The 25,080-nt window shown below is 39.8% G+C and overlaps 1 protein-coding gene across 1 annotated transcript in view; it reads left to right on the top strand.

The window, feature by feature from the left end:
• The window catches only part of ATP2B2 (ATPase plasma membrane Ca2+ transporting 2), a 168,404-nt gene that overhangs the window by 95,911 nt on the left and 47,413 nt on the right, over positions 1-25,080 (top strand). Inside the window, 6 exon segments of the mRNA XM_008506197.2 lie at positions 1,361-1,575; positions 2,981-3,223; positions 23,228-23,282; positions 23,285-23,468; positions 24,365-24,489; positions 24,492-24,598. Of these exon segments, the coding sequence (XP_008504419.2) occupies positions 1,361-1,575; positions 2,981-3,223; positions 23,228-23,282; positions 23,285-23,468; positions 24,365-24,489; positions 24,492-24,598 (929 nt within the window).

The raw sequence follows: 25,080 nt of genomic DNA, 5'->3' as shown, positions 1-25,080 counted from the left end.
CAGTTTTACAGCAGTGTAAAGTGATACAAACCCACTTCATTTCTCATCATCATTAATTTCTTTGATTAAGGACCTTTTTACATTGCCTTCTGATTATTGCTCTCTTTGGTATTTCAGCAGGCATGTGAATATCACCTTTAAAGTAATTGTACAGGGATTTCTAACTGTAACCTGCCAAATAAAATGAATTAAATTAATTCATTATTGCCTCACTTGATTTTTCCTTGTCATTGGGCAATTTAGGGGGATGTCTGGCATTGTCATCAGTATTTGCCTGTACACCATTTTTATGGATTTTCCTTTATCCTCTGGCATTTAGCTGTCTCCCTGACTCATCTGTTTCCTGTCAACTTCAGCATCCTTCAATTTACCAAACTTTTTCTTTCTTTTTTTTTTTAACTTCAATCAAGACATGAAATTCACAGCATTCCCCATTCTACTATATTGACCTCATTAGAGAAAAATTAATTTATTTTTTTATATGCAGGCTTACCTGCTTCATAGAAACCTTCCAAAGTACAGTAATCATAGCAAGGCAAAACAGATCTTCTAGTGGAGCCTTCATTTGTATGTTTAAGTCCAGGAAGAAGGTGTGAGGAGGAGTGCCATCTTAGCAAAGTCTGTGTCATGGGAAGAACACATTAAATCCTTGGGATTTTTTGTGAATTCTGTCTCTGTGAATAGTGAATAGTGTCTCTTGTGCTAAACCATCAGTGCTGTACCTCTTTCAAGCCTCTTCTCAAAAAATTCTGCACTGTTTCCATATGTCCCTTTGAAAAGGGGAATCCTAGAAACACCAGTGTTCACAATTTCAAGGAAAAAAAAACCCTACATTAAGAATTCTTCTGTGAATGATTCTGCAGGATTTCTTTGTGGTATTCAGCCAGACTCATCAGTAGAGCTTTGAAAAAATATTTTCTGCAGAAGACTCTTTTTCTCAAGCCTCTTAAGATAAGCTTACTTAAAAGGAAGATGAGTGTTTGAATACCTATAGACTAGGAATTTAGAAGATGGAGGTTAAAAGGCAGATAAACATTGTCCCAGGCAAAGTCATGTACTAAATAGAAAAAACAACAAGGGAACCTTAAGCAACAGGGGAACTCATGTTGAACTAGGCTGAGAAGTTTTAAGGGCAGCAGGAAGATGGTGCTTAAAAATTAATGCAGTGTGATTCAGCTCTTCTGTAGAAATCAGTGATACATTACAGCAGTGTTTTTCCTACATGGTAAAATTTCTCTTTATCATAGTTAGTGGTACTGCAGAAAATGTCAAATAGTATAAGAAAATAGCATGTCATATCCAAATGAGAATTTTTTTAATTGTGTTTTGTTCTATACTAATTGATTATCTCTGTTTTCAGGTTTGGTGATGTCTGCTATCACTGTCATCATTTTGGTACTCTATTTTGCCATTGACACCTTTGTGGTCAACAAGAAGCAGTGGTTGCCTGAGTGCACTCCTGTCTATGTTCAGTATTTTGTGAAATTCTTCATTATTGGTGTTACTGTACTTGTGGTTGCTGTTCCTGAGGGGCTTCCACTCGCTGTCACTATTTCTCTGGCTTACTCTGTAAAGGTAAGAAGCATTAAAAGGAGGCATGGGATAAAAATGCTGTTCAGTTGAGTTTGCTAGGAAGTTATTCCTCAGGTTTTCTCAGGTGTAATGGAAGTTGGCCTGTAAATTAACATGCAGAAAATGTTGATGAGAATGATATTTCTTTGAAGTGAAACTTTCCTTGGATTGAAAGTATTTCTGATAAAAATACAAATATAAATGTGTTCTAATATGTATCTTTAAAACTGCTCCAGGAATACTGAACAATAGGAATACCTGCTTAGTTTGCAGGTTTACCAGGAATTTATTGAGCAGAATTTACATGAGAATAGTCCAGTCTTTTGATAGAGTAACTGTGTCTTCAGATTCTCTTGTGCAGTATTTCAAAGTTTTGACAATAACTTGAAGCATCCATGAGCACTGTTCAAAGAAATTAAAAGTTTCACTGGAGCCTTCCTCTACTTAAATGCAGTTGCACTTTTCTGTAGCCAATGTAAATGATTCTATTAGGAAACAAAAGAGCAATAACATCCTGGACTTATGGATTATTCATCTGGGAGTTTTCTCAGGTTATTTTAGCAGTTTAGTCAGATTGGCCTTACTGAAATATTCTGGTTATCTTTTATGATGTATTTGTGAAGTTTATTTCCATTCAATATGTAAACAGTAACATCTAAACTTGAGGAGGGAATAGCTACATTTATCATGTAGTCAAGCATCATTATAAGAAGAGCTTATCTCATGCACAGGATTTTGCTAATAAAGTCTGTAGCTGCTCTGAGAATATTTTCATGTTCTCCTTATATTCTTCATCTGACAACACGTGTCAGAATCAAACTGCAGTACAGCTTGGTGTACAGCTGGTGATGTTGTGCCCTTTGAGGATAAAATACTGTCTGAAAGTCTAAGGGCAAGGTGATTGGGCAAAGAGTATTTTTTAATGTTTAAACCATATAAAGTAGGGTAACCTATTTCCAGGATGAATGAACGGAGGACTCTGGTGGTTTTCTGTGGGCTTGGTTTTTTTCCCATTGTTGGGCTTCTTTCTTTCCCAAAGGGTACAGTCCCTTTATGTGTTGCAAGGTTATATCCTGGCACTGGAAAGAATTTTTTAAGAAGTCTAATAATTGCTGTCATTACTCTGTTTAAAAAAAATCTTCAGTTTCTTCAGGTAATCTTTGTTGTTCTTGCTACTCCTTGAAGTGTATGTGTACTGCAAAAAATGACCAAAGTTTATCAAAAGCAAAATTATTTCAAGGATGATCAGTGCTTGGTTGTCTTTTACTAGGACATGGGTTCTAGTTTAGTGAACATTATGGTCTAATGAACAAGACTAAATACTTGCTTTTTTTTTTTTTTCCTTCTTATAAGTGATGTTAAAAATGAGAGCAAATCTTGAAGGGTTTTTTCTTTTGCTTTTTCTCAGAAAATGATGAGGGACAACAACCTGGTCCGCCACTTAGATGCTTGTGAAACCATGGGTAATGCCACAGCCATCTGCTCAGACAAGACAGGGACTCTGACCACCAACAGGATGACTGTTGTCCAAGCCTACGTTGGGGATGTCCATTACAAAGAGATCCCTGACCCAGATTCTGTACCTGCCAAAACCCTTGAGCTGCTGGTTAATGCAATTGCTATCAACAGTGCTTACACTACAAAAATCCTGGTAAGCATCCTTGTTCTTGTCAGTGAAATGAAACTTAGCAACAGGGGCTGTAATGGTTTTGAGTGTTAATTCCTTAACACCCTGGTGTTGGGTAGAAAGCTTTACCTACTGTTGAAATCCTCAAAATGAGAACAGTGCAAACTGTATTTTATGTTTTTCCTTTAAGGACAGGGATGTATAAATAAGTACAAGACTATGTTGCATTTTAAGAACTGCTGTTGTTAGGTTGGGTTGGCTCAGTTTTGGTGCAGGTACATGTGCAAACACAACTCACTGAGACTTCAGATGTGGAAAATTATTATGTGCCTGAGAACTTTCAATTCTCAAGCAGGACAAATTGCCTTGGCTAAATGGGTGAAGTTAATCATCTTTATTCATTTTGGTTTTAAGTGAATTACATCCAGAAGTATTTATTCAGTCTGCAGAGGAGGGCAAGATGGAAATAGAGCCTTTGCTTTTGTGGTATTACATTCTTCTGTATAGAGCTAATTAAGAGGCTGAAAACTTCTGCAGTTTCAATAGATGTGTTCTTTCAAAGGTCAAGCTTAATCTTAATGTTGCAGAACAAATGCAGGGTTTTTTTAATTTGTGAATTTATGTATTGTCCTTTTTGTAGCTCTGTGCTCAGCTGCTGAACAGTCTTGCTTGAACTTCATGTTTGTTTTAAAAGTAGTCTTTTAAAGTACGGTCCCAGAAAACTTGGTGAGTGCTAGAGTATATATTCCTTCAGTTCCTGCTAAGTGTCTGGATATCAGAAATAATCAACATGTGGAAGAATGTTTAGTGACACCTGATGCAGATGTGCAAACTGTGTGTGGTAAAGGTGCTTTAGCCATGACTGGTCTCAAGGATTGTTTTACCAAGGTTAATGTCTGAAGTCACATCCAGCTCAGGCACCCTTCAGACAGTCCCCTGGGCTGGGCTGCATTCCCCCTTCTGTTCTCACTGAAAGGAAAATGGGAATTCTGTTCTCTGGAAAGGAAAATGGGAGGACAACCAGCCCCAGGACAGGTTGAGGCTGGCTGCAGTGAAGGATGGGCCTTGCATTCTCAGGTGGTTCAGTGCCAAAGCTGTGGAATAGCTCAGAATGAGTATTTATGATAGTGGCTTCATGGAATCTAGATTGCATCTTGTGAATTAGCAAGAATATTTTACTATTGCTGGCTATGTCGGGAGTTAAAAAAATGAGCAGAGCTTTTGATTCTTGGGGGAAGAAACAGAGATTGTATTTATTTTAACATTACAGCCTAAGTAAGGTCAAGTACTTTTGTAGGAAGAGAACCCAACATCCTCAGCACGCAGGCTGGGCTCAAGACAGGGGAATACAGACAAATTGGGAGAGAGGAATGCAGTAATTTGGGTTTGTACAACTGCTGCAGTGCTGGTGCCAGACACCAGCATCAGTCCTACTGGAGGAGTTTTCCTCCTTCCTAAGCAGCAGAGTGGCAGGGGGCAGGCAGACTGGGTTGGTAGGGAAGTCAGGAGTAACTGGCAGAGCCAAACTCAGTGTCAGCTGAGCTTCCTTTGGTGCAGGTTTTGCCTTTTTATTTGGAAGGCTTGAAATGAAACACAGTAACAAAGTGTTCAACTTGCACACCCGCTGGACCCCTCTGAATCTCGGGATGGTTTCAGGTTTATGAGGAAGGCATGGGGAGACATCAGACTTTCCTGAGTGATGCATCTGTAATACTGAGTTTAATGTTGTGCCTTTCTCTTCTGGAAACAGTTTTATTTGACTGGAACATTTCTGGCCAATGGTAGTTCTGAAAGTTCATTTCAATTTCAGTATAATTTTGGGTGGCTTTTTCTCTGGTTTTACTTCATTTCTTCTTGTTGAAATGGGTGTCTATTAAAATTAGTCAATATTTCACCAATTCAGCTCTTCTTTAGCTTTGCACAGAGACAGATTCTCTGTAAAATCCATAAATGGGTGAAATCCTCTGGAAATCACCTTTGCTCTGGCTGCATATCAGATGAATTTTTAGCTATTGCAACAGCATCACAGATCAAGCTTTGCACAGGAATAACAACTGCAGTATCAGAGGACTCCATTTATTCAGTGTTTATGACAAGCTGAAGCTAAAGTTTAAGATACAAGGTATTGTTCCAAAGCCCTCATTCATTTTAATTCCTAAATAAATACAGTAAAAATATGTAAGGGAGTTATTTTCCAGATGAAGTGTATAGAATTACTTTTCTAGCTGCTAATACTGAGCACATAATAGTGTGCCCATTCTTAAAGCATATTTAATCAAACTGTGAATATCAGCTCAAACCCAAAGGGCATAGAAGTGTTTTATCACTAAGATTGGATTTTACGTGTTCTGTTTTTAGTTATCTGGTTATGCATATGCTGTAAATTGGGCTTTGTATGAACTTCTGTTCAGAGTGATCACATGTGGGACCATAAAATTAGTCAAGACGCTCTGCTGAATGAGAAATATTCCCTCTTGCATTGTCTCTTGATTAAGGGGCAATTGAACCATTGATAAAAATATAAAAAGAAAATAATATAACTGCTTGGGATAAAAGATTTGAATTTTCCTGAGAAATTAAACACAAATTATTCCATCTGAACAATAGCATCATTAAACGGAGTTCATTTTAATGCTTTCCAAGGATTAAGTTACTGGTTGAGCTGCTTTTGCATGCCATTAGCTTCAGAGCAACATTAATTCAGCTTTTATGCTGTTTATGTGCAAGTGTTCTCCAGAAAACCTTACTTTTCCAGTATTCCTGTTTTAGAAAGCTTTCCCCCACAGAAGGAAAAACGAGACTTGATACATTTTTGCATGTGAGCTGCCGTGAGGGGTGCAAAGCATCTCTTACTCTGAAAGTGAAATCTGCTCTTTGGGAATACTTTAAATGCATTTGGAGAAGTCAAGTGATCTTGAACATCATGAAGCAATAATGACACAGAGACTCAAAGTACCAAAAGCAGGGATTGGAACTCTTCTGCTGGGCTCTTGCTTGCATAAATCCAGCTTTAATTAGAAAAGTATTTCTTCTTCTAATTTCCTGAAAACTGGCAGAGGGTGTAGATGAAATGCTTGCTGGATGGGTATAATGTGTTCTTATTAAGAAGAGATCACAATTAGTATTTAATTGAGTGATTTTCAGCACCAGTGGAAAAGACCCATCTGAACCCATTATTGTCAGGCTCTTCACAGGTGTTTCACTTGGTGCTTGGTAGGTGCCCAGGGAGCAGAAAAGCTCCTGATGCCTGTGCTGGGTGAGCCTCTGGATCTGCATCAGGAGCACTGCTTTCAGCTCCAGCAATCAGCAGCATCCTTATCTGCATTTGCACAGCATGTGGCACAGTGTAGCTGCACCCTAAAACCAAGGATCTGGAAGGAGAAGAGAGACATCCCAGCAAAGTGCAAAACACTCTCTCTGTACCCTCTGCCAAATTAGGAAATGAAGTAAACATGTTAGTCTGTATGTTAGGAATGACAGTCAAGTAATGAATGTGACCTTGTAGAAGTTTGGGGAATAAAAAGTCCTTTGGTCTGATAAACAAAAAGGGTGAGTAGAAAAAAAACAACAAAAAAACCAACAGACAATTTTATGGCAGCCAGACCAGAGAAAGCAATGATTCCTGTTTATGGATGGCAGAATAACACCTGCATGTCATACTGGAAGATCTCCCAAAGATAACAGTGAAATAGCCAAGGTTGCTGCCAGCACCCAAATTCCAACCACATTCCTACCACAGCCCTAGAGGGAAGGGTCTCTGCCAAACCTTTCCTAGCCAGGCTGTAGGGATGGCTGAGAGAGACCCAGTAACCCCCCCAGGGAGGAGCAGGGCTTCCCCACGAGTTCCCTGAGAGGAGTCTTCCCCTGGGAGAAGAGAGCAGTGGTTCTGCTCCCTGGGAGAAAGCTGCTGAGGACACAGCAGTGGGATGGAGCTGCAACCTCAGCTCAGCCATCAAGGTTTTCTAGGAGGGAAAGAAAGTTGTGTCAATTCACCTTCTTGCTTTGTGTCATTACTTTTTCCTGAATATAGCATAAAAGACCTAATTTTCCTAAGTGGCACAAAAGTTCCAATGTCTTTATACAGAAAGCAGTTCACAAGATTTTGTCACAGAATTTCATTGTTACAAATAAATAGTTCTTTTGACTGATTGCTGCAGAATACAGGCATGAATGCACTTCAGACTTTCTTGGAGAAAAGGGGTGGAGGGAAGCTGGCAGAGCAGGTAGGTAACCTGTAATATATGAGAACAATAAGAAAAAATTACACTCTACCAGAGTGAAATTGTAAAAGTAATAGAAAGCAAGATTTTAGCACAATAGCTGCTTTGAAGGAATAGATTAAAACTTACTGTGGGTATTGAAAACATGGATGTAGTAGTCAGGGAAAGGGCTCTTATTTGTGAGGAATATATTAGCAATGTTCTAAGATAACTTAAAAAAAAAAAACAAATCAAAAATGCACACAAAAAATGGGGGCAGAAACAGGGACAGAAGTGGGGGAAAAAATAATTAATAAGGACAGATTTGGGAAAGCTCTTACTTAGGATACATAAAATGACAACCCCAGTTAACTGCCTGGCCTCAGTTGTGCTTCATTCCTTCTGTAGTCCCTACCATTAATGTTAAGCTGCAAATACAACTGGCAGCTCCAGTTGTTGCCTCAAAGCCTATGAGAAACAGCAGTCATTTCTGGGACACACAGGAAAGCAAATCAGCTCTGGGGAAGAGACAGCAGTGGATTGGGTCAGAACTCAGGAGAGCAGAATGGTGCCATGAGGTCACATGGAGGGCAAAGAGGGAAAACTGGAATGTAAGGAGGAAAGGTGAGGATGATGATGAGCTGGGAGGAGCAGAGCTTGCACATCTCCTTTAGGGCTGTGCAGCTTCCCTGTTTCACTGCCTGACATTTTCCCCACAGCTTTGCCAGCTTTATCCAGAGGGAGGTTTGCAAACCTCGTTCTGTAATGGGGGAGGGTTTGAGTCAGTTCTGGTGATGCTCTAAGCAGAGCTCCTCCTTTCTGGTGGTTTGTTACCTCTGCTGCAGGCAGTGCTCAAGAATTCCAACTTTAGGGAATGTGTTGAGATTTTAGTAACTATTGTGTTAAGGTTGAGAAGGAGGGGGGCGAGGAGTGGTGCTATGTCAGCCCTTTCATGTTGTACATTATGTCCTTACAATCAGTAAACAGTGAGAAACAGAAAAGGGATGAATTTTTGCAACTTACCCCATGTGATGACACTGGGCTGGGTTGCTGTCAGTGTCATCTGGATTTGGAATTCAAATACATTAATTTTTTTCCATGTCAGAAAAAGAATAAGTGGATTTTAGTGGACTCGTGAAGGTTGCTCCATGTGTACAGTTGGTGCTCTGCAACTTTAGGGGTACAGTGAGTTACTAAATATATGATAGCAGGAAAAACACAGAGGAAGATCTAGTTTGCAGAAATTCAGGGTGGCATCTTCCAGCCCACTGGGGTTCTTTTCAGGTTACTAAAGCTTTCTTATGAGTCAAGTACCTTGAGGCATACCCTGAGGATGGTAGTGGAAGTCTTACTGGCTGCTCTCAGCATGTTAGTTTGGTAATGAAGATTTCTGAAAATTGTATATGCTCTTGTTTTAGAAGTGCTCAGGTGATGGCATTAAAATGCCTGAAGCGTTTGAGTCTCCAGCTAAATGGTGCATTTGGTCCATTGAAAATTTAAAAATTACTTGATTGAAATCTGATTGAACTAAAAAATTTTCTAAAAAGCTGTGTATATATATATATATATATTTATTTTTTTTTTTACTGCATAGGTAAAATCATTGCCATTATAGGTAAATGTGTCTCTCTATCTCAATTTCTGTATATTTTTCCCAGAGTGCTACACAAACAGTATAATGTAGGTATACATTCTAGATGGAGCCAGACAATGCTGGTCAAAAATATCTTTTCATATGTAAGCAAAACAATCATCACCTCCCAAAAAACCAACCTCAGCAATATTTTACCTAGACCTTGTTCATGAAGTCCTTGCTACACATTTTCACAGAAGTTAGGCAGGAAAAAAACAACCTATAGTCTGAGTATTATTTCTTGTGTAAATAATGATTATTAGAGATAATAGTTCATGTAATTAATTGTCTCTACTTCTCAGCATGGTAATTAGCAGAGAATAGTGATCTTCACACATCACTTGTCATTGAAGTTTTATGTAATAAAAGCTAGAAATACAGCTTTTTTCACCAAATTAGCTACTGTGTTAATAACTGAAATAACTGTGTTCAGAAAAGACTACTTGAATGTGTAAAGCATGTGTAAACCATGTATTTATCCCTGTTTCCTACTGTCAGGGTAAAGGGGCTTTGTCTTGCTAGTAAAAACCTTTTTTTTTTTTTTTTAATTCCTAATAAATCCTCCTTTTTTGAGAATTTTATGTGAGGAGCAGAATGGCATCAGCTGCCCAGAAAGCATTTCAGCAATTGTCTGTGGGGTGGATTTAGCAGAGTGCAGGGGGATTAGTGAGCAGAGGTCAGGCCAGGGCCAACCTCTGGATCTGCTGCTGTTAATGGAAGGATCCCCACGACATGGCAGAGACAGAGACAGGCAGAGGAGGGCAGATAAAGGTGCTCAGAACTCCTTCTTCCACTGCAGTTACCATTAAGCACTAAATGCAGTGGTAGCTGACCTTGGCAAGGGGAGGGCTGCAGCTCCTACCAGCTCTTTCCCTTGGCCCCTGATTTCCTTTTATGCCAAAGAGAGGGCAGACAGCCCTGCCTCAGCAGCTAGGGAGCACTGGAAGAGAAGATGGATAAATAAAATAATCCTGAACTGTAGAGTGTAGCATGACAAACTACTGCCATGCTACCTAGAAGTTCCTGATTGAGTTCAATTATATTTATTTCCTTTGTTCATGTGACAGAAGGCAAGGTAATCATAAGCTCCTTCATACTGCCTTCTTTGTAATTACCAACCTGTGAAGGCTGACTCCATTTATTCCTGTTGGAATAAATAATGACTGCAGGACTATAAAGAGGACTGACAGTCACTTGGAAGCTTTTTGTTACCATAATATCATTTTACCACAATAGTTGTTGTGGTTTTTTTCCTACTTCCTTGTATGAAAATGAGTAAATTAGATTTTCAACTTGCTATGATGCAACAACTGTATTTCCTATTAGCTTCTGTAGGATTTTCTTTTATGTTATTTCATATTCTTGGTTCCCACTCATCCTGTACTGGCATAGGATAATTCACTTACAGGGATAAGTGCCAAGTGTTTTAATACATATCCCTGGTGATGAAGGCAGGCTTTACAAGTCAGTGTTTCCTGCAAGGTATTCCAGAGTGTTTTCACTGTGACACATAAATATTGCTTATTTTTCTCTGATCATTTTTTAGGACCTCTTACCTTTATTATTATTATTATTTTTTTTTTTTTTAAATAAAATAGGTTGGCACAAGTGATGCTCTTAATACATCTTTTCATGTCTATGATGCCCTACTGAGTTGAAGTCATCACACTTTGGAACTGATTGATGTTGCTGGTTAGAATGAAGAGTTAATAATTGGTAGGGGAGGTTACTGGGGAGCTTTGTGGTTCCTGATGGGAGCTGTTGTTTTATGTGAGTGGGTGTAAAGCACTTACTTCAGGCACATCTGTTTTAATGTTAGATTTTCTTTGTGTTCCCTATCATCAGGAACAGGAAGATGATAATTTCAAATGTGACCAATTAATACCACCTTACAGAAAAATGGTATGCTCTTATAATCAAACAAAGATACACCAACAGGGTTATTTAGGAAAAACAATAGAGTAGGTGAATCACAATGAAACATGACATTTATCTTCATTCAGATAACATGTTACATAACAACAGAATGTATAGGTTTAGTAAGTTGTCTTGTACTCTTAGAACTCCTACATGTTTTATCCCTCTGGGAAAAGCAAACCAACTCAAACCCCAAAAACCCCCAACTCACACTGCCTGACATAGAACTGGCCAGCAGGAAATGGGTATGACAGAAAATATCCTGCTAACTTTCAGAGCAATAAATGTGCAGGACTTTGCAGACTTAAAAAGACTTCAGATGGCTCAGCCATTGCTGTTCTTTGTGAATGAAATTGCACTACAAGATTTATTATATATTTGTAAATGTAAGCAAAATATTATTTTTTCCTTTGAGTCACAGCTAGTCTAGAAACGATTAAATCTACAATAAAGCAAAGAAACTACACATTCCAGTTCTAGTTCCTGCTTTCTTCTGCCAGTAGACCCCACTTACTTTTCTTTCAAGATCTAATTTATTTCAAAATTACTGATTTTCTTTCAAGCTTCCCGTTTTCTCTTCTTGTGATTGAAAGCTCTTGGTTCCTCTGCATTCCAGTCGATCACATGTGGGGAATGTGTCCAAAACCAGTGGCTTTCTGCTTTTAGAGACGGTGCCAGAGAGGTGGAAAAGCCTCTGGAGTGGATGGGATTCTGAAGGGATTGTAACACAGATCCTGAGGAAACTGCAAAGGGGCACTGGCTCCTCACAGGCATCTCAGGGGACTCGGATGGGCAGAAGGCATCTGCCACAGAGAAACCCTTTTCCCAGCTGGAGAAATTAGCAGCAGAATGGGGAAGCGTTCAAAGCCAGAGTATTTTTACACAGTCAGAGTGACAGTGTTCCTGGGCATCACTGAAGAAATGAGACCTGTCTGGGCAGACACCTTATGTTGAAAAATTAAGCTTCTAAAAGAAAGCTTTTAAAGTTTTGGCCCACTTTTAGTAAGTACTACTGCAAAGCTGTGTGTACCCACAAACAGACTCCAGAGGGGGCTGGCTGGCTGCTGGCATCTCTGCTGGAGGCACTGGCACATCTCATGAAAAGGAGTGTTGGGCAGCAGATGCAGCTCAGTGTTCCATATACTGAATCAAAGCACTGACCATGTTTAAAAAGCTCCACTGCCCGTTTCTTCTGCCATCTTTATGTTTCTGTGCTTTTCACGTTCAGCTGAACAGAGGATGAAGTCACCTCACTTCCCTTCACTCCAGAGGAGAAGGATTGGCAGTGCTCAGAGCTGGTTTGCTAGGGCTGTATATTTGGAGGAGGGGAGAGACAAGTTCTTCTGGGAGAATTTTCCTGTAAACAACTGGATGTTCAACCTCTCCATCATTCCTGTCCATTTTCTTTCTGAATGTATAATCAGAGAAAACTGGCTGCAGTCTCAGAGTCTGTTATCCTGCCCAGCAAAAGCATCATTCTTAGTATCCTGACAAGGAGAGGGGCTGGCCAGAGGTCTGAACACAACACATCTCAAACATTACCCACACCAATCATGCAAAAAAAAAATCCCTCTGAGAAAATACTAGAAAAAACCATTGCTCTAACATATTACATAACTTCAACTCATGCATTTGCCTCCCAAAAATCAACCTCTAGCTAACCAAAACCAATTTAATAAAGAATTTTATTTGATATGTACTAGCATTGGTTTGAAGAGGAGCACATTTTGTGTGACAAGTGAAATAGCTGCTTGGGTGATTTTAGAGTCCTTGAGCAGTGGGTACTTGAAGAACCCTTTGCCTTTCTGTGGAAATGAGTACTGGTAACAGAGCTGATCTGTAATTATAATGAGCTGTAATCAGAAGCTTAAGTCAAGTGAAAAAAACTTTGCTGTTAGATGTGGCTCGATTTGCTTGGTACTCCTTAACTTCAGCTCCAGAAAGTATACACATTGTTTGTGATTGTGCTCAAGCAGAAAGGCAGTGAGTATTTAAGACTGATTTTTTTACTTTAAGTTTGGTGTTCTAGAAATCTACTTTCCCATCTGAGCTTATGTTTAGTAGAAAAGTCCAACGTGGTGATAAGTTTTGTGGAGATAAGTTTGGTTATGCACAAGTCAGCCACCTGTAAGTATTTCTTTTCTTGAAATTCAGGATGAAATCTATGCACAACAGCTCGTAGAAAACACTTCAGACTACTTAGTGGAGATGCTTTTAAAGAGTGGGATTAATTAAGATAATTAAGTACGTTAAATAAAAGTGAGGAAGGTTATGTCACTGGAATTTTGATGGTGACATGCTCAGCAAACACTGAGTAAAGTTTTCATAGTGAACCTTGATGAGAAAAAGTCTTGAAATGGCAGGGAGGGAAACTCTTGGTAGATTCACTGAAACGTGTTCCAGGGACTCAAGGGAGATTTTTCAATTGTACAGTCACTCTTCTTAGATCACTGCTGTAGCTAAAGAAAAATCTATCTCCTTTCTTCAAAGCTAAGAGATGAGGTTTCAGCCCCCAAACAGATGCATTAATGCTCTTCATGTTGGTAAAACCTCATATGGTTCTGAATTAGAAAAACACACTTTCTAAAATGCAGATGTTGCCTTGAAATTGAATTTTCACGACCTGATGAGCTCAAATTATGCTCTTTGTCTCCTCTCTGTTTTCTGTGCCTGCAGCACACAGTAAAACATCAGCTCACTAAAGCAAGGTAGCAGATGTCTGGGTTGTCATTATGGAGGTTACCAACTTACAGTTTCTGCAATTAAGTGCAATTTCTCTCTGCACTTCAAGAAAAAATGTTCAGCTCGTTGTCATTCATGGAAGTACAGCAAGCTTTTGCCAAGTATTGGAACAAATTATTAGCAGGTTATAAATTCTTTTAATCAGTTCTTAATTTTAATCCATTTGGTTTTGAAATGGCACATTTGTCACTCTGGTTTTTCTGATGGATGTTGGTAATAGGGGAGAAACATGCTCTTGCTTCTTTATAGCTTCATCTGAAACCTTGTGCCAGGGCTATATTTAAAGTAAATTGGTTGTTAATGAAGTAAGTTAATAACAATTGTTGTGTCTAATTATTTTGATTATATAGGTTGCTTTTCAACAGTTCTTGTTGCACTTAAAGCTAGAATGGCACTAGTGTACATCTAACACTTGGCAGATCCCCATGAATGTTACTGTGCAAAAGGACAAGATTTACATTTTTGGTTTTTTGTTTACAATTTTGAGATTTTTGTGTCCACAACTTGGAAATGGAATACATTGCTTTCAAAGTCTGAGAGCTGAACTGACATTAAAAAAAACAAAATTATCCCAGAATACCTGAAGGGGTTTGATCAATAACAGGAAATGCCCCAAACAGAGATGAATAACCTCTTAAAATATAAATAAATATTATTGTGGGCAGCATGTGGAAAAAATCTGTGTCTGTAAAATTGAGTTAAATCTAATCTGGAAACACTGAGGCTGGAGCACCCTGATACAAGTCTGATTAATCAGTAATGGCACAGCAAGGCAGAGGTATTCCTCACCATGGGATGGGCTCCATTAGTGCCCCTCTGCTCAAATTCAGCCAGGAGTCGTTGTCATCAGGAGCTGAGATTTTTTCCCTTTAATTATTGGTATTTTTTTAATTTGAAGACTCCAAGCTTCTTATTTAGCTATTTGTATCTTGCAGTGTAGATTTTTCTGTTACAAAGGAGAAAGTTCAAATTAGAGAACTAAAGTGGGTTGGGAGGTGAGAGGGAATAACTCACGTGGCACAAGCTTTTGCTGATGAAGTTTGCTAATGAGTTGTGATATATAACATAGGTGTCAGGTTTAGTTCCTTAGAATAAATATTCATCAGCTGGATGTTCAGGACTCAATGAAAAGGTATTATTACTTTACAAAGTTATCAGTAAATGTTTTCAACAATTTGAAATCATAAATCCTTGTTCTGGGCCCAATTAAATTAATTACATAGAGAAATGTTGCTAAATTTAGTTTTGTTAACTGCCTCAAATATTGCTTCTCCTATAGCTATCCCACTTTTCTCTAGCTGTGAATTTGAAGGAAATAATTCTAATTAGTTGTAACAAGTTGTTTATATCCAGGAGTGATATTCTCATATGAACAGTGCAGAATGCTGTTGTATGTGCCAGGCATTTGGCATGTGGGAAATTCACCGTGCAGGGAGTATAAATCTGTATGTTTAACTTGCATCCTCTGGTTTGGAGAGTGAACTGAGAAACTGTGAAGTATGGAGCAGGAAAGTGGACAGTGAGGTGGATGGAAACCTGGCTGACCTGAGCTGGTCTCGGGGAGCTGTGGCAGCTCAGTCCAGCTGGAAGCTGATCAGTCACTCCAGTTGTATCCCAGAGGTCAGTCCCTGCTGCCAGTCCTGTTCCATGGCATTCCTGAGCTGGATGATGGGAACTCCCTGCTTGGCATTGCAGCTTGGAAGTTGGGAAATCTGCCTGGAGTAAAGGCTCAGGGGGACCTCCCCAGTGTGTGTAAAACACCTGATGGGAGGGAATAAGAAGGATGGGAGCTGGGCTCTTAGCAGCAGTGCCCAAGGAAAGACAAGAAGGAAACCAGAACAAAGAGCAACCCAGGGAATTCCACTGAAACATAAAATTTGTTTTACTGTGCAGGTGGTAATACACTGGCACAGGCTGCCTGGAGAGGCTGTGAGTCTCCCTCCCTGGAGCTCCTGAATCCAACTGGACACAGTCCTGAGCAACCTGCTGTAGCTGGACCTGCTCTGGGCTCAGGTGGTCTTTCAAAAGAGGGAGGCTGGTGCCTGCCAGCCTCAGCTGCACTGCAATTCTGTGAAAAACTGGGACTGATGTCCCATCTGTAACTGGTGACAAGAAGAAAGTTTTTGTGTTTGTGCTATTATTTTTTTGCCTTATCCTTTTATTATTCAAATTAATCAAAGGTAAATTTGTCCTTCAAGCAAAAAAGGTTAAATTAATTACTTGCTAATAAAATTAAGGTCAGGGTATCAGCTCTCTTTGAATGCAAAAACAGGCAGCAGCCTGTGAGAGAGGGAGCAGAGACTGTCACACCAGCCTTTTGGGACTGTTCTTCATGCATGATTTCATTTCTTTCATAATCACTCTGGGGGAATTTATGGATAGTATCATTTTTTTCCTTGTAGCTGTTACGTGAGCTGAAGCAAGCATGAGGCTGTACTCAGTGAGCCACTCACTGCTGCTCTCTTCACTTTGCCACACTGATAGGAAATCACACAGATGCATTTACATAATGACAGCTGGCCCCTTTTGTATGAATATTGCCTTGCTGTTATTTGAAGCAGCAGGAGATGTTGAAATACACTGGTTTTATGTAATATAATATCTGAATAAATTTGTATCCATCTCGAGTGCTAGCAGTAGGAATTAGATGATACCCCAGCATTGCATTAATTAAACAGATCACTGCATCGTTTTCAGGGTTTTCAGATCACAGAAAAAAATCTTAAATAATTATCTTCTTAAGAATTAATAATTACCTGCATAAGAGCTGATCTGAGCCAGGAAACATGGATTTTCATATCCCCTAACTGCTGTGGCAGATTTAATTATGGCTACTGTACAGATCTATTGTTTCTTATACCCTACATAGTAATGAGTCAAAAATCCCTGTTACCTGTGTCCTGGCAAGTCTGAGCAGCTGTGATGGTTGTTAAATGAGAAGATGGGGGCCTGTGCTGGGGAGCAGTGCCAAGTGACACTGCTGTCACCTCTCTGAGGACCCTGCTTGGTGCAGCCACAGGGAAGCTGTTTGCCTGCAGCTCTGTCACTCCTCAACTTGTGCTGAGGCTGCAGCACGGAGCTCTCGGGCTGTGCTGGTCCATGAGCCATGTGAAGGTTCTCCTGGGTCTTTCACAGTCTATCTGCCAGTCAGCTGGGGTCCTGACGTGCCCCAGGAATGTACCCCAAGAGCTGAGCTTTGCCCGGGGAGTGCTGTGAGGCTGCTGCCTGCATTCAGCCTGGGGTGATGGAAGCTGCTGGTTCAGTGAGGAGACACCTCCCTGGCCACTGGTAAATGGGAAATTTACACTGGGAAATGTGTAGCTTTCTTACTAAACTGTGCTGTTTGGTACATTTCTGGTTTTAGACTTTCCAGATTTTGTATCTCCTGAGTACTGGAAACGTGGTTGAAAGGCTTTTGGTTTGGGTTGTCCAGCTCTGGGGTTCGTGGCAGGCTGGCTGTCAGCAGTGCCCATCAGGCCACATGGGGAAGAAGCTGCCTTGATTCTGACAAGCTCCTGATGGTGGCTGCTGGTGCCAAGAGGAAGCAGGGAGAACTTCAGGTGACTTATTTGGTGCATGTTTCCCAAGAACTGGAGTTGCCATGGGATATTAGCATCTTCTGGATAACTGGAAGCAAAAAGAATTAGCTGCCACATCCCCTTTTCCTGTCTTTTCAAAATAGACATATGGGACACATCAATACAGGGCAGTGATGGTGAAATTTCAGCTATGGATTTATTTCCTTCTCTTTCTCCTTTGGTTTAGTTGTATTAGATGCCAGGGAACACTGTTGTGCTTGATTACCAATACTTGTCTGTGTAAACCCATTTTTGCCTCCAAATCCCGTTCCTTCCACTGATTCTGAATTAAATACTCCCCATCCTCCAGCTTTACATCTCCAAATTACATAGGAAGTGTTTAAGACAAAGGGAGAGACTTGGCAGTGAAGGAGCATTTACTGAAAACACTTTTCCTTCTCCCAGCACTCCCTGTTTGAATGTTCATGTCCTGATTCTTTTTACTACAAACTCTGATGATCCCCAAGCCTCCATCTTATTTTATTCCCACAAGTCCTCTCTTTGTCAGACTCAAATTCCTTGTGTAAGCCTCTCACTTTTTAATTTGGGGTGAGGTGTATAGGCATTCCTCAAAGACATACCAGATGCCCCCCTACACACTCTTCTTGGCTCCTGTGTAACAGCATTATGAACTTTCATGAATTACAAATTATTTGTGTGAAACACAAATCTTACATGTAGAAAATCTGGGCACTCTCTGGTTTCTCTGGTTCTCAGTTTGCACAGACACGTTTCCAGACATGTTTTGTTGCATGGTTTAGAGCCAAACTCCAAATGTATGCACCATAAGTCTCTGAAATGGGGTGAGTATGTAAACACTGGACCCCAAAAAATGGGTCCAAAACCAGGACTCAAAAATAGCATTCTGGATCAAAGTGATCAGAGTCAGGAAGTGAGAAGCTCACCATCCTTAAGGGAAGTTCTTTGGAACAGAAATGCTTTGCTTGAGCTTGAGTAAAGGAAGAGATCTGTGTAAGTTCAACGTACAAAAAGGTAAATTTTGCTTTCTGGTGAGCAGGTGAAATGCCAGTGACTGGAACCCCTCTGCTGGTCTCTGCAGTGTGCGTAAGAATAAAAAGCCCCTTCAAACCTTTAAACATTGGGCTTTTCCAATCCAGTGTGGGAGATCAGACCAGGATGTGAGGTTCGTGCACTCTGCTGCCAAAATGCTTGCACAGTCAGCTCCAAGTGAACTGGTGTTTCAGTCCCTTATGCTGACCCCAATTCAACCTGACTGTGAGTTTAATTTAACTGAAGTTCAGCAGCATTTTACCTTGCAGTGTTGGTTCTGAGCTGCAAAATACTCAGTATGTTCTCAGAAAGCATGGTGCTTCCTGTGCCTTGCACAAAACACAGGGACCTCCTCATCATTATCACGAGAAACTACTTAAAATTATAAACCAATTGAGGAGAAATTGTGCCCTTCTTCATCAGCCAAGTCAATAATATTATTGTAGATCTGTCCTCAGCAAAGATCAAACTCTGCAGATATGTGCAGACTGTTATCCCTAAATGCAGACCTTAGGAAAGTTAATACATAGCTTAACAGTGTGGGTCTGATGCCAGATATTCAGATTGAACTTTATCTTTAGGATGCTGTTTTGTTTTTCTTTGTTTTCTTTGTTTTAACCTAAAAAAATACTTTTCAAGACCACTTAATAAAATGTTTGGAGCCTGGTTAATTAGTGTTATCCTAGTTGTGTGTATAATTAATATGGCAGTTGTGGTCTGCCTGGAAAGCCAGCAGTGTGCTGAGACAGTCTTCAAAGTCTAACATGGGCAGAAGTTCAGTAAAAGCAAAGGCAAGTTCCACAGTATTGGCTGGGGAGAGAAAAGTCAGACCAGAGTAAGTGAGCTTTCTGAACAGGACGTGGAAAAAATAAACACACAAGAAAGTTTTAGCTTATCAATCCCATACTGTTTCCAGACAATGCCCAACAAAGTTGCTGCTGCATTCTGCCACAGGGAGATGCAATCCTGGGGAGTTGTGCAGGGGGGATACAGCTGGAAAACTAAAAACACTCCTAGAACAAAGAGTAAAAAAAGACAATGAAGCAACTTTGTGGTGTTTGGCAACCAGAATCCAGGCTGCAGGTGGGGTGAAGGACCTGTGGAAGTGGTCACACTGTGAAGACAGAACAGCAGGGCTGCTGTTGAACTCCTGGAGTCACCAGGATCCCAGAGAATCCAGACACAAGACCTGGAGCAGCTGATGTCCCTATGACTGCTTTCTTGTTTTCAACACATACACTGAAACCATTTCCCATTTCATAATTGAAAGTTTTACGTAGGCAGAAGTTTGGATTCTCAGTCTTTGACTAACAGGAACTCACTCCTTGCATTTTAGAATTTTTCTCTAAGAGAAATAGTCAACTTAAAATCTTTCTGGGTTTCTTGAAGCCAACTGTACAAACCCCTATGTTCAGAAAGCTGATAATACATATAATAAAAAAAATAATGTGGTTTAATAATGCCTTAGATGTCTTCCATTAAATCAGTGACTCGAGTAATGTAATGCAGGAGCATCTCTGAACCTGACAGTACTATGGATGTATTTTTAGTAGTTCTCCTTTTAAGAATTTTAGTATTAGGAATTAAAGTATACCCCATGATTGTTTTTAATTTTGCATCTGGTGTGTTTAAATACACAGAGGTCCCCCATATCCTGGTAACTTCTCTTTTTTTGAGTAAATAATATAAAGGATGGAGATCTGCAATTTAAGTTAATGTATTTTCCTCTGCCTCTTTGCCTTTTGTGAACTGAGTCAAAACGGAGCATTTATAATTGGAACATGGAATACTCATAGTGGAACAGTCATTATTCTAGCAAAGTTAGGTTTGATCTTAATAAAACTGGTATATTTAAGGGCATCATTAGTCTAAAGGAGTAGCTCAATCTTTATAACACAGAACATCAAACAATCGAAGCCCTCAGATAATACATGAAATCCTGATGTTTTTACTTGGATCTTCTTACCAAGTCCTTTCTTTTCCACATCAAAAGTGGCAATGAGAAAAACCTGAAGTTCAGTGTGTGTTATGGTACAAATGGAAGTATTGTAATTTCCCAATTTAATTTAGAAAGCCAAAGCACCTCCTTTATGCTACACCCACAATTCTGTCTTTTTTTCCTTCTTAAGTCTTACTTGTAAATTATTTTTCAGTGAAATAATTCTGACAATTCTTTTTGTAAGCCCAACTCAGTATTAGGTCGGTGCTAGCTTTTGGGTTGCTGTTTTTAAGCTGTAATAACAGAGCTGTACTTTGCCCAAGAAACCTATTTTGATTTGTAACAACTCTTTTTAACATCTGTCAGTTTATTTTACATGCAAGTATTTACTTATACTTAATTATTATTACATAAATGATACAAACATATGAAAGAAACATTTGATGAGGCTCCAGGTGAAAGTCATTGCTGGAGGAAGGTACTGGATCAGGCTCTTCCTTGTGGAAGATGCCACAGCAGGGAGCTCCCATTGAGCTCTTGAGAAAGACTCAAGTTCCTTTGTGCAAATCACAACCCAAAGACACACGTTGTGCAAGGCTGCTCATTCTACAAGGACTCAATGAAACTGTTCCTACTTAATTCATCAGAAATTACCCCTTTGGACTGTCCTTTTAGTTGTTTTCCAGGTGCCAGAAACTGCAGATTTGAGCAAGGAATGAATTTAGACAGCACAGTAGGAAGTCTGAAAAGCCAACAGCTTCTGCAAAGGATTGTCAAGAACAATCTGCAAGGAGAGTGGTTTTGGCATAGAGATTCTGAGCTGAAGCAGCAGAGGAAAGGAAGTGCTCCTTGCCAGCTCTCACCACCATATGCTTCATTATAATGTAATGCACAAAGAATATGGAGACAGCAGCTGCTCTAGAGGGAGGTGGCCACTTGTTAGACTTTGAAACCTCTCTGAAATGTCTGTTCTTTTTCTTTTCACCGTTTTTTTTCCCCTTTGCTTAATATATTTGCATTCAAAAGACGTTCACTAAAAGAAATCTATTTTTAGACCTCAGTCGTAGGAACAGGAAAGTGTTCTTTTACTTTCTGTTGAAATAAGAAAACATTTAGGAGGGCTCTGGTAATTGTGAGATGTGGGTAGATTTCTCTCAATATCCATTCCCATCAGGTCAGGCAGAAATCACACGTGTGAATTAACTGGTTAATAGTATGGGTGTATGTCCTGGATGGAAAAAATCTGTTTCTTGTTGGTTCCCAGTGTGTGTTTGCCAGTGTCTTGATCACATTCCCATTCCAGTGATTTCAGTGGCAGAGGGAACCCCAAAGCATTTTGAGGATTTAGATCTAAAATGAGAAGAGGCCTTTGCTGCTGTCTCTGCCCAGGCAGTGGAGTTGAGCTGTGTTGCTTTGAGAAGCCTGAAGTTCTTGGCTTGTTTCAGGAGCTGTGTGCCTGCAGTGTCATGACAATGAACTGAAGTTATTAAACAAATCTGTACATTAAGGAGTGGTTTTTGGAATTCTTCTGAGATTTTCTTATCCACAGAATGTAACAATGCATCCAGATACACCTAACTCCAAGCTCTTGGGATTTAAATTAGGGATTCTTAAGTGAATTTGAGAATCCAGGGGAAAGTTACATCACATTATAATGAGATTATAGTAGGGCAAGCCATAATGGCATACAATCAAATTAATATATTAGCATTTTTGCTGAGTGGCAGTGTTTTACATTGACCCTGGAGTAATGCTAAAATGTCACAACAACATTAATGTGACTCATACAATTCAGTAAAAATGCTAGCTCACATAGCAGAAAGATGGTACAGTTCTTGAAAGGATGCATCTCTTGAAGACAGAATTTTGAGATTAATATGTATTGCTCACCACAGATACATCTCTGAAAAAGAAATCACATTAATCTGTCACCAGGTATGTATTTTCCTGCTGACAGAAAAATTATTCTTATGGAAACTCTGTATTTTGCTTATTTAAGTTGGGGACCAGTCTGTTATTATCCATCTGACCTTTCACTTTTTTAAGCCAGCTGCAATTGGTGGTCATCTGGACTACTGTACTGCTTACTGTGAACACCCCTTTGCCCTTCCTGTGCCTGTAATAGTTGCACAAATTCAAATCTAAGTAGGATTATTGGTTTGCAACTTTTAAACTGTTCCCTACGTTACCCCTCATCGTTCACTTGTCAGCAGTGGATATATAACTGGGTCACTTCAAGTCAATCTAGAGTCTTGGCAACATAGGAACTCTTTGCTGGAGGTGTGTATTAAACCTCCAGAAAGGTCAATAAATAAATCCAGAGTGTGTGTGTTTATTTGTTTATATTTGAATGGGCCATTAAAGCCTTCCTTGCCCCTGGAGGGACTGAGAGTTGTCAGAGCTGCAAAATGTTTAGCCTATTCCATCCTTTTTCAACTATATAAAGCAGTTATTGTCTGGGGGAGCAGTATGGTAATTCTACAAGCAGTTACTTTTACATGTAAAAGCTGCTGTTCTATAGATTGTCAGACTTCTGGCACTGAGATTCCTGTTGTGATGAGATGCAGATTTTAGTTTTCATTTTAAAATGCCTGATAGGAAAAAAAAGGACCAATCTTTCTTCAGCTCAACATGATAACCACCACAGTCAGCCAAAAACTATGTAAGTCTAGCATGCTGCAAAAAGGTTATATTACTGTGGCTAATGACAAAGGAAAGTTAATTAATTGTGAGCTTAAAGAAAGTTACCTGACTTTTAATGATGTACTGGCGGACCATCAACAAGCTATGGGGCTGCCAGTGGCTAATTTAAAAGAAAAGAGAGAGATCACATGTAGATAACTTGTTAGAGAAATCCTCCTCATTGTTGAGAACAGCTTTTTAAGTCTGTTGGAGCTCTGTGGATTTTTTTAGACCTTAAACTGTACCCTGCACTATTAGTTGTTCAGAAACTATTGTATACAGCTTGTGATGAGAGAAATTAACATCTGATTCTTTTCTTCTCTTCAGCCACCAGAGAAAGAGGGTGGGCTGCCTCGCCAGGTGGGCAACAAGACAGAGTGTGGTCTCTTGGGTTTGTCCTGGACCTGAAGCAGGATTATGAGCCTGTTCGGAGCCTCATCCCTGAGGAGAAACTTTACAAAGTTTATACATTCAACTCTGTCAGGAAGTCCATGAGCACTGTCATTAAAATGCCAGTGGGAGTTTCCGGCATGTACAGCAAAGGAGCTTCTGAAATTGTGCTGAAGAAGTGAGTGCAGTGGATTACTCAGTGTGTTTGTCCACAGTACAAAACATTGAGCAGTTATAAGACATTTGTTGGATTTTGCTAGTTGGAATTTCCTAGTTACAAGTAGAAGCATGACACACTTCACTAGTGTAAGCTGTCACTGTTCTTTTCTAAAATAGTTTTTAAAAGTGCTCACTCTTGCAAAACTGGCTTATTTTTTCTTACCACTGGCTAGACAAAAATTCAAGCTCATACAATTCAGCAAAAATGCTAACTCACATAGCAGAAAGATGGTACAGGTCTGAAAGGATGCATCTCTTGAAGACAGAATTTTTAGATTAATATGTATTGCTCACCACAGATACATCTCTGAAAAAGAAATCACATTAATCTGGCTCTACATCCAGTAGTTTACAAATGAATTCTTTGCATTGGAAAATAAATATTTTTTCAATTTCATTGTAAGCTGTCAGCTCATTAGTTACATGGGTACTGAGAAAACTATGGATGGAGGGAACCAGGTAATATGCTACAAACAGATTTTCTGTTTTGTGCTAAAACATAGGGGTGATCAGACCCTGGAATGGGCTGCCCAGGGAAGGAGTGGATTCTCCGTGTCTGGAGATCTTTCCAAAGAGCCTGGATGTGGCACTGAGTGCCATGGGCTGGGAACTGCAGCAGGAGTGATCAAGGGTTGGACTTGATGATCTCTGAGGTCCCTTCCAGCCCAGCCAATTCTGTGATTCTATGAAAACCAGATTTTTTTACTACTGCATCTTCCTGTTTTATCTAGAAATGTAAAACTTGGCATCAGAAAGGGAAACTTTGAGTGAAACAAGCTGACAGGAGGAAATACTTCTCAGCAGTCACACAAATACACCATCAACCTTTCTGTTTTTCTTTTTTCTAAATAACAGATGTTCCAGGATCCTTAATGCTGCTGGTGAACCTCGTGTCTTCAGACCACGCGACCGAGATGAAATGGTGAAGAAAGTGATTGAGCCCATGGCCTGTGATGGGCTGAGAACCATCTGTGTTGCTTTCCGGACTTCAGCAGCAGCCCCGAGCCCGACTGGGACAATGAGAACGACATCTTATCCGACCTGACCTGCATCTGTGTGGTGGGCATTGAAGACCCAGTAAGGCCAGAGGTAAAGCAGATTCTTAGGTTGTAAAGCTTGTCTCAAAGAACTGAACATAAAACTCAGCTGCAGGTTTTCTTGCAGGTTTTATGCTTTTTTTTGTTTCTTTTTTTTTTTTTTTTAATTAACTCCATCAAAATGAGGTGGAAGTGAACTTTAGAAATAGCCTCTACTTTATAAAAAGCCATAGCATTAACTTGATAAAAATCAACTATTAATCAACTGCTATATAAATATAGCAAAATAGAGCTTTTGAACTACAGGACTGAGATGGCTTAACTTTCCCACCAGAGCAGTGTACAGGACAAGTCATAAGCAGTTCTGTTCTGCTTCCAGGTATCAAAGAGTTTTCCTGTAAGCACTGCAGGAATGTGCAACTCTGGAAGCAGAGGGAAGATGTGCAGTGGTTGTGATTGCCAGGATCAGAACTGCAGTGTGTTCCCTGCCCACAGAAACAGCACCTGGTCTTGGAGATTTGTGTTTTCCAGGGG

The sequence above is a fragment of the Calypte anna genome, chromosome 12, assembly GCF_003957555.1.
Source record: "Calypte anna isolate BGI_N300 chromosome 12, bCalAnn1_v1.p, whole genome shotgun sequence".
Classification (NCBI taxonomy): Eukaryota; Metazoa; Chordata; class Aves; order Apodiformes; family Trochilidae; genus Calypte; species Calypte anna.
This window is presented reverse-complemented; position numbering and strand designations above follow the sequence as displayed.